The 18,240-nt window shown below is 45.1% G+C and overlaps 2 protein-coding genes across 2 annotated transcripts; both read left to right on the forward strand.

The window, feature by feature from the left end:
* Positions 1-929: 929 nt before the first annotated feature.
* exosc10 (exosome component 10) lies at positions 930-12,850 on the forward strand. The gene is made up of 25 exons (XM_076041966.1): positions 930-1,117; positions 1,690-1,826; positions 2,684-2,807; positions 2,893-2,997; positions 3,184-3,343; positions 3,448-3,556; positions 3,638-3,713; positions 3,805-3,915; positions 4,513-4,656; positions 5,583-5,773; positions 6,160-6,316; positions 6,518-6,666; positions 6,814-6,864; positions 8,163-8,274; positions 8,408-8,455; positions 9,086-9,158; positions 9,567-9,694; positions 9,777-9,869; positions 9,950-10,018; positions 10,112-10,217; positions 10,317-10,390; positions 11,996-12,167; positions 12,302-12,366; positions 12,442-12,518; positions 12,632-12,850. Exons 1-25 carry the CDS (start codon positions 995-997, stop codon positions 12,660-12,662), a joined length of 2,685 nt encoding a protein of 894 aa, XP_075898081.1. The 5' UTR covers positions 930-994; the 3' UTR covers positions 12,663-12,850.
* Positions 12,851-14,044: 1,194 nt separating this feature from the next.
* On the forward strand, positions 14,045-17,516 carry srm (spermidine synthase). Its single transcript, XM_076042011.1, has 8 exons — positions 14,045-14,541; positions 14,984-15,104; positions 15,244-15,336; positions 15,457-15,610; positions 15,695-15,778; positions 15,925-16,070; positions 16,193-16,315; positions 16,417-17,516. The coding sequence occupies exons 1-8, from the start codon at positions 14,411-14,413 to the stop codon at positions 16,432-16,434; spliced, it is 870 nt and encodes a 289-aa protein (XP_075898126.1). The 5' UTR covers positions 14,045-14,410; the 3' UTR covers positions 16,435-17,516.
* Positions 17,517-18,240: the final 724 nt, after the last annotated feature.

Genomic DNA, 18,240 nt, shown 5'->3' on the forward strand with positions numbered 1-18,240 from the left:
GTCAATACTGCCCCCTCATGGTGACGATATACAGGCGCAACACGTGACGGGAGGGTCGACGAGTGTCTGCAGTGTCTGCCGCCTCTTTCCCCAATGAATAGGTACAATGACCAGCGCAGAGGACCAACCCCTGCAGTAGGAAAAAGGGGACATGGCTACGTCTGTTTGGGATCTTAAGTACCCAGTATGTAGGATTTAGTCGCACTGGGTGATCAGAAAACACATTGCAAATGATCATCTGTTTTATATCATCATATAATCACATAATATCATCACCTAACGTTCTGCCATTGGCCATGCTGTCTCTTTAGCAGTAAGACTTACCCACCCTACAGAAAGTAGGAATTTATATTTTTCAAGGCATTGCAAAGCATTGCACTACAAAACGCAATAGTGTTTTTCCATATTTTCTTATGTGTCATCGGATCGCACATCTTTCTTATGGAAGCTGTGATTTGATGTCAGAATCATGCTCAGGGCTGCTGAGGAAACCTGGTGCTGCACTATTCAGTATCCTTACAAAAAAAGACCAGCTGTAAGTGCGTATTATTGCTAAAAGGACGCACAGTAATAGAATAGCATATAATTGTTTTCTTTCTAATTGAAAAAACACACTACTTATTCTGTTTTATGCAAATGTGTCCATTTAAATGTTGCACACTGGCCCTTTAAAATCAAACCAATCTCCTCCTCTGCACATTAGTTTTAGTTGCAGTGAGATATCGCATTTGGTGAGGTTTATGCTAAAGATAGTAAAGTGCATTGTGTGGGGGGAGGGGTGAACAGACACACACCCCATATCATTGCTGATATGGGGCGTCAATGCAACATTTTCCAAGGATAAAGATTGTTGAAATGTGCGACCTTTACACCCACTCCATTAGAGGGCGCTGCTTTAGCCTGCCGACCGCGAAGTCGCGCTACCAGCGAGGCAGAGGAAGAACGGCAGGAAGCAGAGGCTGGTCCACATGCAAGCAGTATTCACATCAAAATAATGGCTTCCTCCAAGAGTAAGGGTGCCAGAAAAAACGACTCTCAAGACACAAACCTAGAGACAACGGAGGAGGACAAGAGCGAGTTGTGTCCTGGTTTCAAAGACGTCGACGCCTTCGTTAAAGTAAGTAAGACAAACGCAGAAGAAGTGGCTGCGCGCATCAAGCTAGCAACAGCAGCAGCAGTTCAAGGGGCAACGTGGATTCGGATGCTGCGACTACGAACTGGAGTTCAGTGGTGTTTTTAAAGTTCGAGAAATCAGCCGTTCGTTAATGTTAAATCAAATGCTAGGTCGAACTTACTAAAAATCACACTTTTGCGCTCAAAGCATAGCCACATTGGTGTGCCAGGTTGCTACAGGCACCACGTTCGAGAGGAATGTTCAAAATCACGCACACAGCGCAACACGTCAGATCTGCTAATAAAGTTTCACAGATGCAATGACACGTGTTTAAGTAATAATAGGTAACATTTGCAAATAAAATTGGTGATTGTACATTGAAGCTGAATGTATTAAATAATAAGAAAAGCTGCCAGAGGCAACTGAGAGTGGTTTGAGTCTCGTGGAAAGACCGGTGCGACTGATAAAGAAACAACAAATAAATAATGCCCTATTTAAAGAGCTGCATTTAGGAGAAACAGGATCATGCTGTGACATTTAACAATGTTTTATTTTTGTTTTTTTCCCTATATCAGTATGGATTGGGTGCCGTTCTGTCATCCACAAAGGCGTCTGCTGCTTTGCCTCAAGCAGGAGATGAATATGATTTTTATCGGAGCTTCCCAGGGTTCCAGGACTTCTGTGAAAGTCAAGGAGATAAACTGCTACTCTGGTGAGTTGAGATGTGCTCAGATTTTTTTTATCCCCTTGCTGATTCCCTTCATTCAGACATGACAAAGCTTTGAGTCTCAGAATGTTTGCTTCTTTAAAGTTGAAATGTGAAATTTTGAATTTAAAGTGGCCTTTCCACCATGTGTGCTGCTTCCTTAAATTGGACACCACTGATTTTACATGATTGTGTTCGTTGCTTAAGACGAGTGACGCAAAAATGTCCACATCCCACGGTCTCATCAGTCTCTCATTACGAGTTTCTTACAAGTCAACAGTATATTGATTTCATCCCTATTTAGCAAACAGCGATTTCTCTTTAAACATTTCATCCAACAAAGTTGCATTCATGTGAATTAGTTTAAATCCAGCAGTGCCTGTATCTTGTTTTTTTGTCCTCATATCCACATTTATTGTCGTGGGGAATTGAAAACACTTCCACATGCTCATTTAAAACTCACTGAAGCGTTCACAATTTCACAAAGAAATTCCATTCTATTCAACCTCAACACTTGCAGTGTCTGCCACTTCCCTCCACGGCTAAATCTCTATCAGCTAACAGAGCAGAAAGGATGATTGGCACACAAGGCTGGATGGTTCTGTAGGTCTTGATGTTGTCTGTTCTGCTCTACTTTGCTGAAGTTGAAAGGGAAAATTGGATTTGTCGTCGTTTGAAACCATCATATGTCCACGAGGACACAGAGACACGTTTGCCTCTCTGCTCCCTCCAAATTGTCGACACTTTTATGTCCCTTCTGTAGACCAAATCTAGTCTGATTAAGCCTTTGGAGCAGGATGGCAGTCGCGCCATCTGCCACTTTTCCGGCCTTCATAATTCTTCCCCTTTCACTCCCGTCGTAGCATGAGTCAGATCATGAGGCACCACGGCTGCCGGTCGCACATCAGAGACCAGAGCAAGCTGACGGGGCAGGAGGAGAGGTTCGACCTCATCGTAGACTCCAATGATGTCATCCTGGAACGAGTGGTGGGACCCGCTTCTTTGCTGTTGCTACAAAGTTGCTCATTAAAAGGGATTCATTTCACATCCGGCCCTCCTGTCTGTTTACCAGGGGATCCTCCTCGACGAGGCTGACGGTGTGAACAGGAGCCAGCAGCCCGTCATGCCTGCAGGCTTTCAGCCTCCAAAGATTGTCGTTTCCAGCTGGAATCGCAAGGTTGGCTAATTAACCTCGCCGCCCCTCCGCCGCGCCAATTTTCTTTTGTGTCTCTTTAAAGCTGAATCTTCGTGCCAGCTGTGCTATTCAAGCACTCAAATCACTGGGCTGTTGTGTTTTTCTAATGACATAACCGCTCAGCCAGTGCTTCGCGCCTCATGTCCTTGCTTTTATCCCTCCCATCAGGGCTCCGGCTCTGGCAGCGGTTCTGACATGTTCCGGCTGCTCCAAGCCAAGAACGTTGCGAGGCCACAGCTGAAATTCAAGGAAAAAGTTGACAACAGCAACACGCCGTTTATTCCCAAGATCTTCATCAAGCCCAACGCGTTGAAGTCTCTTCCATCATGTAGGATGCAATTTTTACCCACAAGTTCACCTTTAGTTTTTTGGTGTTGTTTTTTTTTTAATTGTGGTTAGTAAGTAAATAAAACTTCTGTCTGTTAATTGTAGATTTCAGCAAAAAACAAGAGCGTAAAGAGAGAGCAGAGGACCTGGATGTGCCAGCTGCCCTGGCCGACCTCATCCATCAGCAGAGAACACAGGAGCCTGTCGACGACATGTATGACTCCTTCTGTGTGTGTGATATCAGTTTAGTCTCTGACAACCTCACGTCACCCACCCGACCTCCTTTCATTGACAGGTTTGCTCACCCTTACCAGTACGAGCTGGACCATCTGACGGTACCAGACGAGCTCTTGTCCAAGCCAGATCCACAGGTTGGTCCGGGCAAACTGTCTGCCTTTTTTTCCACTTTTGCTAGATATGAGAGCTTTGTGTCACCTTTTTTTTCTTTTCTTTTTTTTAAAGCTGTACAAACCGATTGAAGAGACCAAGTGCTCCTTCGTCAACACAGTGGAGGACCTGGTGGCTCTGAATGAGAAGCTTTGCAAGTTGACCGAGTTTGCTGTGGATCTTGAGGTAAGGAACAAGTCTAAAGCATGTTACATGATAATAATCCATTTTTTTATTATTCCTATTTTTTGAATTACTTAATATAGAATTATATGTCTTATCTTATATACAACATGTTTAGTTAAAGTAGTAATAATAATATGATAATTCACATAATTTATGATATACATATATATTTGGTATATTTATAGAATGGGATTTTATACTATGATAATATATAATAATATATATATATGTATGAATATATGTATCTAAGAGATAGATCTTGTATATCTAAATATATACATTGCAACCAAAATGTGTTTTTATATAATATAAAAAAGTATTTTCCTAGATTTAGCCCCTCCAGTGTACTAGAATGGACAGCTATTTTACTTTTTTTTTCACCTAGCACTACACAGATTAGTAGAAGAAACATCAGACAGATCAGATCAGATTCCCTCCACCCCACGTCTCAGCAGTCCACTTCACCTGCCAGTTGCCTGACCAGAAGTGACAACATTCTCATGTGGCCGTCAACGCCTTGTGTGTCACGAGGCGTCTGCGACATCATCGCCACTGTCCAACCCGTATGCGAACATTTTCCGTTTTTGTCCGCTCCAGCACCACTCCTACAGGAGCTTCCTGGGCATCACGTCGCTGATGCAGATCTCCACCAGAGACGAGGACTTCATCATCGACACCCTGGAGCTCCGCAGCGAGATGTACATCCTGAACGAGGCGTTCACTGACCCGCAGATCGTCAAGGTAGAGCAGAGAGAGTGGGCAGTTTGCAAAGGGCCACATGAAAAACCCGAATTGTGTCAGAGGGCCGCACCAACTATATCTTTGTGTGTGAGTGTGCATATGCATGTATGTGTGTATATGCATATGTCTCTATATAAATAGGCTATGTGCAGCCAGCGTTTCGGTGTCTGCTCTATTTTGTGAGCGAGCCGCGTCAAGCTGGACAGGAAGTCACTCATAGAAACAGGAGAAAATCTGGTTAGTCTTCAAAATAAAATAAATTTTCAAAACAAAATACCGATTAAAAACACTGTGAGAGAGATGAAAACAAACAAACAAACACACATGCGCGCACACACAAAGGGGAGCAACAGCGTGGGCTGGCTACGGGCCGGGGGGGTTGGTTTTGTGTGCCTAAACACACAATCAAACCAGGAGAGAGCGAGAGAGCGGCAGAGAGGAGTTGTCAAGTCAAGATGGGCCATGTGAAATTCATCTTGATGAAAAAGTTAACTGTGAAGATTCTGCAATTAATTGCGATTAAAAAAATTTATCATTTGACAGCCCTATTGTGATATAACATTATGTGGCTGATTAGATCTGTATCCAACTATATCGTGTTTTTGGAGCTTTCACTTCACACATTGTGCAGTATTGTAGTACTACAAAAGTTTGTGATGGGTTAAATCAGACACTCACTAACGCTGGTGGGCGTTCTGTGATGTGTGAAGCCTCCTGTGACTCACACACTCTGGGAAACCTGTGAACAGGTTTGCTGCGTGGGCTTCGACCGCTGAGAGATCTTGAAAATAATCCCAATTTAAGAAGAAAAAAAAGTCAGCAGTTGTGTCGTTTTTTTTTTTTGAAGAGTGTTTGGGTTGAAGTTGTTCTGTGGTACCTCTTTGCTGAAGTCTCGCCTCCGTGCCGTTTTTCCCCACCCGTCTCAGGTGTTTCACGGCGCCGACTCCGACATGGAGTGGCTGCAGCGGGACTTTGGCGTGTACGTGGTCCGGCTGTTCGACACGCACCAGGCCAGCCGAGCGCTGAACCTCGCCAGGCACTCCCTCGACCACCTCCTCACACACTTCTGCAACGTCTCCTCAGACAAACGCTTCCAGCTGGCCGACTGGAGGATCCGGTACGAACAACTGCACAGAACTTCTATGAATCGATTGACGTTTTAGCCCAGGCGCGCCGACGGAGCGTTTCCTGAATCCTTTTGATTTATCGCAACCAGTGAAATACATTTACATTTTTTTCTGACAAAATGTGTTGTGATCTTTTGCCATTATTGTGTGCAGCACACTTCTTACTCCCATAATTGGTGTTCAGAAACTCCTTTGCTCTGTGTTTAGAGTACCAAGTTTTCTAGTCGCAACAGTCGCAGTCAAAACTAACAAGTAATGGAATGCAGTTACATTTTTATTACCATTTGAAAAGCTGGACAAGATTTCCCTGTTGAAACCTGATCTGCCATCAGTCGGAGCACTGATTGACTCCTGCTCTTTGCCCTCCCACACGCAGCCCCTTGCCGGAGGAGATGGTGCAGTACGCCCGGACCGACACGCACTACCTCCTGTACATGTACGACTGCATGCGAGGCCAGCTGTTGGACTTGAGCCACGGGCAGCCGGGCCTTCTGCAGTCAGTGTGGAACAAAAGCAAGGACATTTCCCTGAAGGTTGGAACATAATCTCACCTCATGCCTCCTGAAGATAAAATACCTTCCTATAAAAAAAAATAAAAAAAATCTCTCTTCCACCAACCTCCACCCACTAGTTCCACACATTCTTTTATTACTCTCTGTATTTTCTCAATTTCATGCCCCAATCTCCTGGCTGACAGTCGTCACAATTCCCCAACGTGTCCGTCTTCAATGCAGAGATATATGAAGCCCATATACACGGAGGAGTCGTATCTGGAGCTGCAGAGGCGGCAGAAGAGGACTTTTAACACGCAGCAGCTCACCGCCTTCAGGCTGCTGTTTGCCTGGAGGGACAAGCTGGCCAGACAGGAGGATGAAAGCACCGGGTGAGGCTGCGTGGAAGCGGACGGACGCACAGGAGCCCTCTGCCATTCTGACGGCATTTCGCACAAAAGCTTCAAAAGCATTTTTTCAGAGCCCCTTTCCAAGTGCGGGTTTCTTTTCTTCACCCGGCAACCTTTTATGTGTTTCAGTTACGCCCTGCCTACTCACATGATGATCAAGATATCGGAAGAGCTCCCAAAGTAAGTCACTGGAGAGAGAGACACACACACACAGAGAGACGCACACACACACATCCTGAGAATATACAGCAGCAAACAGAATGAGCAGTATGTCAAAATACAGATCTTGGATTGACAAATAGTTGTGTAATCATTTTGCTAAAAAGGATTTTATTTTAAAACACTGGATGTAAAGAACAAATTGAAAAACACAAGACGTTTCGGTGTTCATCCTAACAGCTTCATCAGTTGTTTGGTCCTCGGAAAGTAGCTGTGGCAGTTATAGACACATAAGGGTCACATGACTGAGGTCACATGACAGTTGGAGAAGATGTGCTGTGTCTCAATTCAGGGTCTGCTTCCTTCAGACCGAGTGTCCTCCGTCTGAAGGAAGCGTTCTTCAAGTACCCAGCCTAGAAGGACATACCAAACCCCGCCTCCCCATAACCACACGGGACGGGCTAGCCTTCGGCGTATTTCCTCGTTGCGTCACCGCCCTTCCCTCCTGCTGACCAACCCCGGAAGTGACGTTTTCATAGCGTCAAGCTAACCATTGGTTCAAATAAATAAAAACCCAGATTTTAAAACTGAATATTTTATGTGAAATTTTAATACTTAAATTTATACGAAGTGTCTTTGCCAGTAGATGCCGCTAATTTCAGCTGACTTCCCAGGATCCTACAATGCTTTGCAGCAGCACGCAAAGCATCATGGGATACACAAGTGCGCCCCCCCACCCCGCTTCTATTTAAAGAGGGTTGCGCTCCTTGATGCCCCTCTCAAACCATCCATCCTCTCTGTCCAGGATGTGGTCATCTACATCTACAGTGTTTTAAAATAAACACTTCAAATAAAATCCTTTTTAGAAGAACTTTGGATAAATTAATCTAAATTTAATAATTTAAGAATAAAATTGAAACTGCCAGCAAATTTGATGGTGCCCCCATGTTTCTTTGCTGAAGTTTCTGAATCCACTTGCAGCCTAAAAATAAGAAAAAAAATGTGGTGATAAAATAAACTCAACGCACGTTGCATAACAAACTGAATCATACTCGGGTGGTGGTTTGGTCCTGAGCTGCATTTTCGGTTATGCAGATTGTTATTTTTATAAACTCAACGGATTCCAGTGCGACCTTCCGACCCTGCGGTGCTGCCGCCTCTGCACTCTGCACCCCAGATTATTATCGACATGTGTGAGCGGGATGTGCTCCGACGACTCTGTTCGTTAGCGAGCGAGGCCTCGCGCTCTCGCAGCCCTGCGTCTGTGTTTAACCCGGGCGACGTCGCGCTGCTCGGCGCTCCTGTCTTCATCTTCTCAGAGAGCCACAGGGCATCATTGCCTGCTGCCACCCCGTCCCCCCGCTGGTGAGGCAGCAGGTCAACGAGCTCCATTTGCTGGTGCAGCAGGCCAGAGAGACGCCTCTCCTTAAGGTGAGTGAAGACGGCCGTCAGCAGGGCAAACGAGTTCCCTCGGCGCTGCTCAGGCGCCTGTCAGTGGAGGTGATCCGGTGACTCAACGTGCTGCACTTTTTCTTTTTTTTATCCCTCTTTGAACCCTCTGCAGGCTGAAATTGCAGCGCAGAAGAAGAAGGGACTCACGCCCATCAGAAAGGTCGGTGAAATATAAATGAAGACTGTCGCCAGCGGCTGGACTTCCTTCTTTCTCTCTGATTTCTGCATAATTTTTGCAGGTAGCGCCAGGAAATGGTGCTGGAGTCGGCAGAGCAAAAATATTTTACATGGTCACCTCAGTAGTTTTCTGACTGGCAAAAGAGAAAATGTGTAAATAATGAGGTTGTTATGTTATGAGTTATTAATAATTACAGAGATGAAAGTAACCCACAGTGTCTTTCTGGTTTGACCCATAATGCCACATGGACAACCTGTTTGTGTTTGAGGAGACCAAAATGTCCATTAGTTATGCAATAATTTCTCAGCATTAAGAGGAATATACACACTAACCCTGTAATATCAAACTTGAGCAGTTGTACGTTACCACGGCAACTACGTACTCATTTGGTTTCTATTTAGAGTCATGGCGCGATGCCTTGCCTGCAGTGCCATCTACTGATACAACTAGTGTATATCATCTGCTCTCCGACCAGTTGCCAGACACGCACTCAATTTGTATTTCTTTTTCTGGCAAGCCTTCATAATAATAATAATTATTATTATTATAAAAAATAAATCCGTATTGTTTTGTTTTAATAGTTTATCTTTGTTTGGATCTTGTCGTTTCCAGCCAGAGGTCACGTTGTTTGGCCCTCACGATACATCCAGGGTCTCAGTGAGTGACCTGTCGTTCTCTTTAGAAGGTGAGCTCGACACTTGGATTGCGTTCATTTTGTCTTCTGTTTTCATAGGTTTGTGTCTTTCTTTTGTTCAGACAGGGGTTCCGTTTGTTTACCTTGACATGTTTCAGCAGCACTTCCGCCTTCCTCAGTCATGCCATAATATCTAATCATGAAGAGGAATATCGTCTTTATCAGCTGATGTTATGGACCTGTCCACGCCTCCATAACATCAGCTGATAAAGACGAGTCACACACGGCACCAAGTGACACTTCTGAGGAAGGCGGATGCTCTCCCGAAACACGTCATGGTAGAAACGACAAACAGACGGGTGAACTCGACACTTCACGTGCTTTCTGATGACATCAGCGATTATTTGTTACCGTCTGAGCTTTGTGTCGCTGACCCAAAACTGCTGCGTTCATTCTCAGATCTACCGGAGAAACAGGGCCTGCTCTTCTCGGACGATGAAATCAAAACGGACATGGACATGGACATGGACGTGGACGCGGACAAGACCGGCGGTCTGGTGGCCGCCGCCAAAATCACTCTGTTTGAGGTAGAGGTCCTCCTGCGCTCACTCGTCGCTCACTGTGTTGCAACGCTGACACCTAGCGTCGTATCTCTGCCTCTGTCCCAAGGAGCTGGATCCCCGCCAGGAGCCGGAATCCCTCCCCGTGGCTCAGATGAAGGCGCGGAGGATCATCGAGTCGTTTGAAAACCCCTTCAGAATGGTGGGAGGCGACTCCGTCGACGTCCTTCACGTTCCTTTCCCTTCCTCCAGGCACTCAGCGCTTCCTTGTTTTTCTTCCAGTATTTACCCTGCACTGACGTGCACGTCAACAAGACCTCCAAGTTTGACCCGTCTTCCAAAATATTTGAGGTGATGCGGCGAAGCGCGTGGAGAGACTTATCGTCGGGCGTCCTCCCTCTGCACTGCACTTTTCAGCTGAACTCCACTGTCTCCTCTTCGCAGATCAGCAAAAGGTGGAAACTGCTGAGCATAGAGCAGCAGCAGCAGGAGCTGGAGGCCAAGAAGAAATCCAAAGCAGCAGCCAAGGAACAATCCAAGAAAGCAGCAGGTAACAAAATCACTCTCAATTCTCAAATTTTTTTAGCCCCACAGTTTCGTCGAGAGTTCCTGGTTGTGTTTTAACCTTGATCCCCCTCCACACTCACAGAGGAAAGAAAGAAAGTGAAGCTGAGCTACCAGGAGTCTCTGCAGAACGTTGCCACAGTTCGCCAGCAGGCAGCGGTGAGTCATTTGCGCTCGTTTCGTGTCACTTCTCCTGCTCCTGCTATCTCACTGAGGCTCCTGCACTCTGGCGCCTGTACATCTGCTGCCCCTTGTCGGGAAAGAATGAGTGGAAACGCTGAATTCAGTGGCCCCGCAGAGCTGCGCAGCTCGCTTTAAAAAATTTTTTAAAAAAAAGATAAAACAAGACACCTTTGCCCTCTGCAGCACTCCCCCCACTTTCTCCAGGCACGGCTGCTCAGGGAAGAAAAAAAGTAAAAAAAAAAAAAAAATGCAGTAACTCACAAGTGAGTGAACCTTTGTGGCCAATCCGCAGCACAGGCCTGTTGGCCATCTTTTAATATTTGTATCCGTCTCACGACGTGCCCGGAGAGAGCCAGAGTGCTGTGCGTCGGCACGGAGCTTCAGAGTCGGACCTCCTCCACTCTCTCCGCGCTTCGCCCGACCTCCCGGGGAATGACGATAGCTCGCCGTCCGTCTGAGCGATGAGCCCACTCTCCGCCAGCTGGGGAATAGCTCGGCGGGCTGTTACGCCTCTTCTCCTCGTCCTTTAATGAGTCACCGGCGTTCTCTTGTCTTTTTTGGTGTTTTAAAAGAGAAGAGGAGCACCAGCAGCCGCCGCTGCAGTTCAGTCTTTTTGCCGCCCCAGCAGCAGCAGCAGCAGCAGCAGTGAGGCCAACAGGAAGTCCAGTCTGTAGACCTCTTTGAGCGAGTGTCTGTAAAAAGACCCCCCTGTCTGTGCTGTATTGATGCAGAATTTCCCTCAGTTACATGCGCGCAAGCAAACTTTTGTCAAGACAGTAAGGCCTTGTTCAGACTGCCAGACAAAATCCGATTTTCAGCCCATCCAGATTGAAACCGGGCGGCTCTTTTGTAGTCTGAACAGTCACAAACTACATGAAATCCGATTTTCACAAGACGGGTTGACGCCACATTCGGGAGGTGGTTTCAAATCGCATTTGGACGGATGCGTCTCCGTCTGAACAGCTCCAAACACACCGATGGGTTTTGACTGTCCGTGACGTCACTCTACGAGCCGCAAGACCCAACGTGCCAGACCAGTGAGCGACGTTCCAGGTGCAGAGCTGTAACGTCATGGAGCAGACAGAAGAAGTAGAACACAGCAGTCCCTGGACAGAGGAGGAAGCTCATTGGCTCATCAGTGTGTGGGGAGACGGCTCCATTCAAGCCGAGCTTCTGGATGCATGTATGGAAACAAGTGCCGCTGTCTCAATCATATGACGTCACTCACTATATAATAATAATGTGGCCCAGTCTGAACAGAGCCACATCCCATTTGGACCCTTGCTAAAAAGCATGATGGACACAGATTTGAGAAGGAATCTGATTGGATTCAGATTCGCCTGCAGTCTGAACGCAGCCTAAGGCCCTGTCCACACGGGAACGTTACTGTTTTTTTTCTTTCCCGGGGTCGAAAAAAAGTAATCTACATTTGGTTTAAAGCCTCAATTGGTGGTTTGTGCCAGTAAAACAGTGAAGATGGTTGTATCATATAATATAGAATGAGTGCTGCCGATGATTTGTCTTAGATATGTCAATTTAAGAATTTGTACAGAAACGATACCTCTGGTCTTCTCACACCAGGAGTCGGCAAAAGGTGGCACGAAGAAGAGAGAGAGGGCTGCCAGCGAGGCTGAAGGGTCGACTCCCAAACCCAGCAAGAAGTTAATGAAATCTGCCGAGAAGAGTGAAGCCCCTCCCACCGAGACCTTCAAGCCTTTTGACTACAGTCAGTCAGACCTCAAAGTCTTTGCTGGTATGTTGGATCGCTCCACTGTGGGACAAGCAAGGCAATCGGAGCACATTCAATGCCACTTGCTCCGAATCAGAATGAGTGAGTGTTGATGGCTTCTTTTTTTTTTATTATTATTTTTGTTTTATTTTATTAAGGTACGAAATCAAAGGACAACACACAGTTTGATCCAAACCGGCAAGACCGTGATTTTAAGAAAAAGGTACGTTCCAAGTTTTCAAGTATTATTCATTTTGTTCCTCAGTAAATTAACAGATTTAACTTTTCCATCCAACAGAAACACCCAAAGGGCCAGAAATCCAACTTTGGGCCAGGGGGCAGAAGTATGTCTTATCTGGCTGGAAAATCAGAACGGTAAGATGACAGAAAGATTTATAAAAAAAAAAAAAGAAAAAAGAAAAAGAAAACAGCCTCTGCATATAAACGCTACAATTTGTTAACTAGTTTCTTCTTTTTATTTTTTACAGGGGATTCCGACATAACTGGCCCAAAAGATAAACTGTGACTTTTGTCTTATTTTAAAATGTTATTTTGCAGAAATAACGTCTTCTTATTTTCTTTGTTGCCGTCATTTGCAATATTTAATGATTTTGTTTTTCAAGGTGTTTTTTTCCAGACATGGAACAACAGTTCACTTTGTAAATATGTGGATGCACACACCTCTTCATTAAAGACAATTTTAGGGAGATGGTGGTTCATTTGTTGGTTTTGTTGTTCTGTGTTGCCTTCAGACCCTCACAACAACTATAATAAAAATGTAATTATCAAAACAGTTCTACAGTATAGTTTAACCAGACCTTATAACTGAAGTGATATTGGAATGGAAACACTTCTTATGCGTTTTGGTAAAATATGTCAGTTTGTGTCAAATATATGGGATATTGGCCTGATAAGGTCTGGAATTATACATACATGAATGAGCAGCATATGTATGGCATAGAAAATCCTATTTATACCGTTTTAGATACACGTCAAGACAGCAAGGCAGTAGTACCACAACCAGTTAATTGATTATTACACTTCAACGTTCCTGGAAATAAGTCAAGCCAATAACCACACCCAACCCTCTACAAGCTGTTGTAAATAACTTGGTGACTTTGAATGAGGACCAGGGAAAAAAAACTTTCAAGTCAATGTTAATTCAAGCTGTTCAATAGAATGTACTGTGGTGCAGAGAAGACTAACAGTGACTTTGTGTGTTTGATGGTTTACAAAACACAAGTTTTTAACTACAATACAAAGATAGTTTTATGATATAACAAGTTTTAATGAATGGTTTCATTCAATAAGCATTTAAAATGTATCAAAAAAAAAAGATATACTGCAGTGAATTGTGGTTTCCATTTCATCTTATGTTTAAATTAGTATATATACATAAAAAAAATACACGGATGCAATAGCGTCAGTGTTTCTAATTGTGTGGCATTTGTTTGTAATTTTTTTTTTTTTTTTTTTTTTTTTTTTTTAAAAAAAAACCTTCCTTGAGGGCGAACTCTGGTCTGGTTGTGGCCTTGCCGCAAATCATGGGTTTGATTCCCGTGGAGCCGTCCACTCCAACACTCTCCAAGACATGACCATACATTAGTTATCGCTGATGCAATACAAGCATTATTCGTTTTAATAACTTTATAGAACTTGCAACCAGTCCATCTAACAGAAAAGTTAAAGATAGCCGAGCAAACGTGTGTATCTTTTTACTTTTCGGTTTATAAAAAAAAATAGCAACCACATTATTTTCTTTGTATCTTTATCTATTTATTTATTTATTTTTTAGTCAATTTTATATTTTAGTCAACAAAATTAAATCACATAAGGCCACGTGGTCGCCTCGTTGTACGCGTGGCGCATGCGCAGTGGCACGACGGGGCTCCACGCGGGGTCCAAGCGGGTCAGCTCTCGCTCCATGCAGCGTTAAGCGACTCGGCTCTGGCTCGTGCTGCAGGCAGGGCGGCGCCATGGACAAACGCTGCCGCTGCTGCTGCTGCTGCTGCTGCTGCTTTGCTGACTCACACAAACTACTGAGGCTCGAGTAGGGACAGCCTACCCTGCTCTCCGCCCGCTTGCAGTTGGCTGCATCGACGGCAAGTGGCCGACGCTCGCGTTCCCCGATTCGCCGAAACGCGACGTCAAGTTTTTTGCCGTCCAGCGGCAGCCAAGTGTCAGATATTTCGACGTAAATTGACTCCGTGGGGCAGCATCGCCACATTCATAAACACGCCAGCACTTGTGGCCGCCCGGCTGCCGACATGGAATACATTCAAGATGGCTGGTTCATGGAAAAATGCACGTTATGGCCCGGACAAGCGATGAGCCTCCAAGTCAACGAGGTCCTCTACAACAAGAAGTCCAAATATCAGGATGTTCTGGTCTTCAAAAGGTGAGTTTACTTGGCTGGAGCCAAGTGTCGTGGCTAGCGCCGCTAGCCGCTAGCCACGACACTAGGAATGAATGGGCGCAAGGCTCATGCGGTCTTGGAGAAGTTTACTGCGACTTGTTGTTGCCACTTTCAGCTCCGAGTCCAGCTACGCAGTTAAGTAAGCTAACGTTCGGCTGCCTTTCGTTTGAAACGTTCGCGAGACTGGCAATAACGGCGAATGGGGAAACGAAATGAGCCGTTGTCATCGTTCTGTTTCTCCGAGTAACACAAATGTTCACTGGGGGGGTTGGTGGTGGGGGGGCATGTTTAGATTTCCATATTTCTATAAGGTCGCACTGACGCGGGATTGGTCGTTTTGACCGTTGTGTTGAATTAATCCGAGAGCTTTCGAATCTTTCGAATCAAGTCGCCTCATTCTTTCCCTTCGTGACGTCATTTCCAGTGAAACGTATGGGAATGTGTTGGTTTTGGACGGAGTGATCCAGTGCACAGAGAGGGACGAGTTCGCCTACCAGGAGATGATTGCCAACCTTCCGCTGTACAGCCACCCTTCACCCAAGAAGGTACCACTGACTCTCTCTCACTCTCTCACTCACTTTTCCCGAAGGTGACGTTGACTTAACTGCAGTGTGACTAATCTGAAAATGACTGTCTCCTCCCCCCCCCCCATCATTGTAATCATTGTCTTTTTCCCTTTCGCAGGTGCTGATTATTGGCGGTGGCGATGGCGGCGTGCTGAGGGAAGTGGTGAAGAACCCGCTGGTGGAGTCTGTCGTCCTGTGCGAGATCGACGAGGTTTGTTCCCCAGTGGCGAGGAGTCTTGGCTCTGCTCACCGACAGCTACGTTCCTCAACGTTGCAGCTTTTGCGAAACTGGGACGCCCACCCATTGGTTCTCGTGTTGTCCGCTGTGCAGGATGTCATTAACGTGTCGAAGAAGTACCTCCCCGGGATGGCCAAAGGCTTTTTCAGTCCCAAGCTCACCCTTCATGTCGGCGACGGCTTTGAATTCATGAAGCAGAATCAAGATGCCTTCGACGTTATCATAACGGACTCGTCAGACCCTGTCGGTAAGCGCTTCCTCAGATCTCTTGTTTATCGTCTTGTCACAAGCGGAGCGTGTAGATGAAATCATTCCTATGGTTTGTTTGCAGGGCCAGCAGAAAGTTTGTTCAAGGAGTCCTACTATCAGCTGATGAAGGCGGCGCTGAGAAACGGCGGAATTCTTTGTTCCCAGGGTAATTTCATGCTTTGCTTTTAAATCATAGATGGTAATGGAACAATAATGAGTAACTTCAGGCCGTATGAGACTTTTTTTTTTTTTAAACTTCCTTTCCAAGTCGACCAAGTGCATTTCCCCCCTCCTCTTTTGTTGCTCTCACAGGAGAATGTCAGTGGCTCCACTTGCAACTGATAAAGGAAATGCGCAACTTTTGCAAGACTCTCTTCCCCGTGGTGGAGTATGCCTATGGCACCATCCCAACGTATCCAAGTGGCCAAATCGGATTTATGCTCTGCAGTAAAAATCCCGTAAGTGTGTGTCGCTCTGCATGTGCTGTCAGTTTGTCAAATAGCCCACGGTTTTGGGGTGATTAGTAATGGAGTTTTCCAGACATTTGAAGCGGCTTTGCTTTTTCTCCCTTTGAAACTAGGAAACAAACTTCAAAGAACCAGTGAGAGCGCTGTCGGTAGAAGAGCTGGACAGTATGAACCTTAAATATTACAACCCTGAAATCCACAAAGCGTCGTTCATCCTCCCCGAGTTCGCACGGAAGGTACATTTTTTTTTTTGTTGAAATGCTCACATGCGATGCAGTAATCGCTTCGACGTTGCTTTACTCCGCATGTCTTTTTTTTTTTTTTTTTTTTTAAACAGGTACTCTCTGAAGCATGACACCTAAATCCCTGCGTATCCTGCATTTGGAGGTGAGACCACAGAGAAACAGTGTTGTCCGACACCAACTCATCATTAAAGATCAGACCTGCAGAAGATGGAGACCCTTCTAATTGTTTTCAATGTCTCGGCACAACTGACAACGAGCGGTGAACCCTTTCTGAGTTAGACAAAAAAAAAAATTTATAAGGTGTCTGTGTCATGTCTCCTTCCAGTCTTACACTCTCTTAGTGTTTATTTATTATTTTCAAAACACCCGTCTGTTTAATTCCTACTGCTGGGATCGTCCTATCACATGTCTTGTTCTAGGGCAACGCAGTTTGACTGTGGTTTAAAGAGACGCCAAACTAAACTGACCTCACTTTAAAATCGTACTGTCTATAGGATTCACTCTGTCTTCACATTATGCAATGTATTACAACGCATGTAAAGTGTCTCTGCGTAATCTGTTGGCTGACTTTTATTTGTAACCTCTCATGTTGGCCTAGTCTCACAGGAAAGTACAACATATTTGGCTTCATATTCAGAATACTAATTTGCCCCGATCGCATTTTCTCTTGTGCCTGAAAGCAGTCGTGTCATGATAATCATGGTTGTTATTTTTTTGCCTAAATCAGGCCTTAGTAACAAGTCTTGGCAGAACGGCCCTTTAATATTTTTACCAGCTGAATTTAATTTGTTTTAACTTGTTAAAATCAGTGTGAAATGGAGAAAAAAAACAACTTTATTTTAAGGAAAATGAAACGAGGAATTACATTGGAGCTTTGCAGTGCAGGAAATGTGTAACGGCAAGTAAATATGCAATAATGATTTGTAGTATTTGGTATCAAGTACCAGTGATAAACTTACAGTGGTGTGCCCTGTATTCTGCTACATGATCAGATATCTTGATTTATTATCTATACGCTGTCAACCATCATGTAGTCCTTGTTGAGGAAAAGTGTCCTACCTGAGCGATGTAACGGCTTTTTAAGAGCCGTAATAAATTGTCGACATGAAACGGTTCTTGGAGATCGGGGTACGTTCAACCACAAGAGGTTGTTTGAAATGTCCTTTTCTGTGTAAATAAACTCTTCTCAGACAATGACGTGTCCAACTTTTGCAGTCAAGTCCTCATGACGTTGCAGTTGCATTGTACGGACACTAGATGGCAGCATTTAACAAGCCAGCCTCAGCGTGAAAGACGTTCACGGTCTGGCTGGCGTATTTCCGCCCACTTAGTTAGTTGCCGCTATGTTTCACCTTACTTTGAAATCAAGTGCGGGGACCTCTGGCCGTGTGGAATTACTCGTCGTTGGCTGATGTTGCCCTGAGTTGCATCAACTCTACCTTTGTCAGCGAAATGCCTTAAGTCGCAGCTGTCAAAGGTGTGAGTGCTTCCCACAAAGAAACAAGCGTTCAGCCCTATTTCGTTTAGACAATGTGTTACAAGACGAGTTGTCACTCGTTGACCCCCTCACTTTACCTTCATGAAGTGCATGTGGTGTGAAACTGGAGAATTGTACGCCCAGCTCTCAGCTCTGGCAGCACCGACACCGGGCGTCATGCTGACGTTGGTCGGTGTTTGAAGTCTGTGGAAGGCAGGGCTGCTTGCTGTCGATTCTTCAAGCCACGAAGTGCCAACGTGCAGCCGTCTCGGCTGTTGGCTGATCTCCAGAGTGGCTCTGGGCCCTTTTCTTTCTTTCTTTCTTTCTTTCTTTCTTTTTTTTTTTTTTTTCGAGCGCTGGTGTTTGAGGGAAGAAAAATAAATAAATAAATTTGTCAGACACTCGGGAGAGCGCAGCAAATCAGTTTGAACGTATCAGC

Source organism: Nelusetta ayraudi, unplaced genomic scaffold, assembly GCF_046127955.1.
Source record: "Nelusetta ayraudi isolate G7.1 ecotype Tasmania unplaced genomic scaffold, CSIRO-AGI_Nayr_v1 ptg000070l, whole genome shotgun sequence".
Lineage (NCBI taxonomy): Eukaryota > Metazoa > Chordata > Actinopteri > Tetraodontiformes > Monacanthidae > Nelusetta > Nelusetta ayraudi.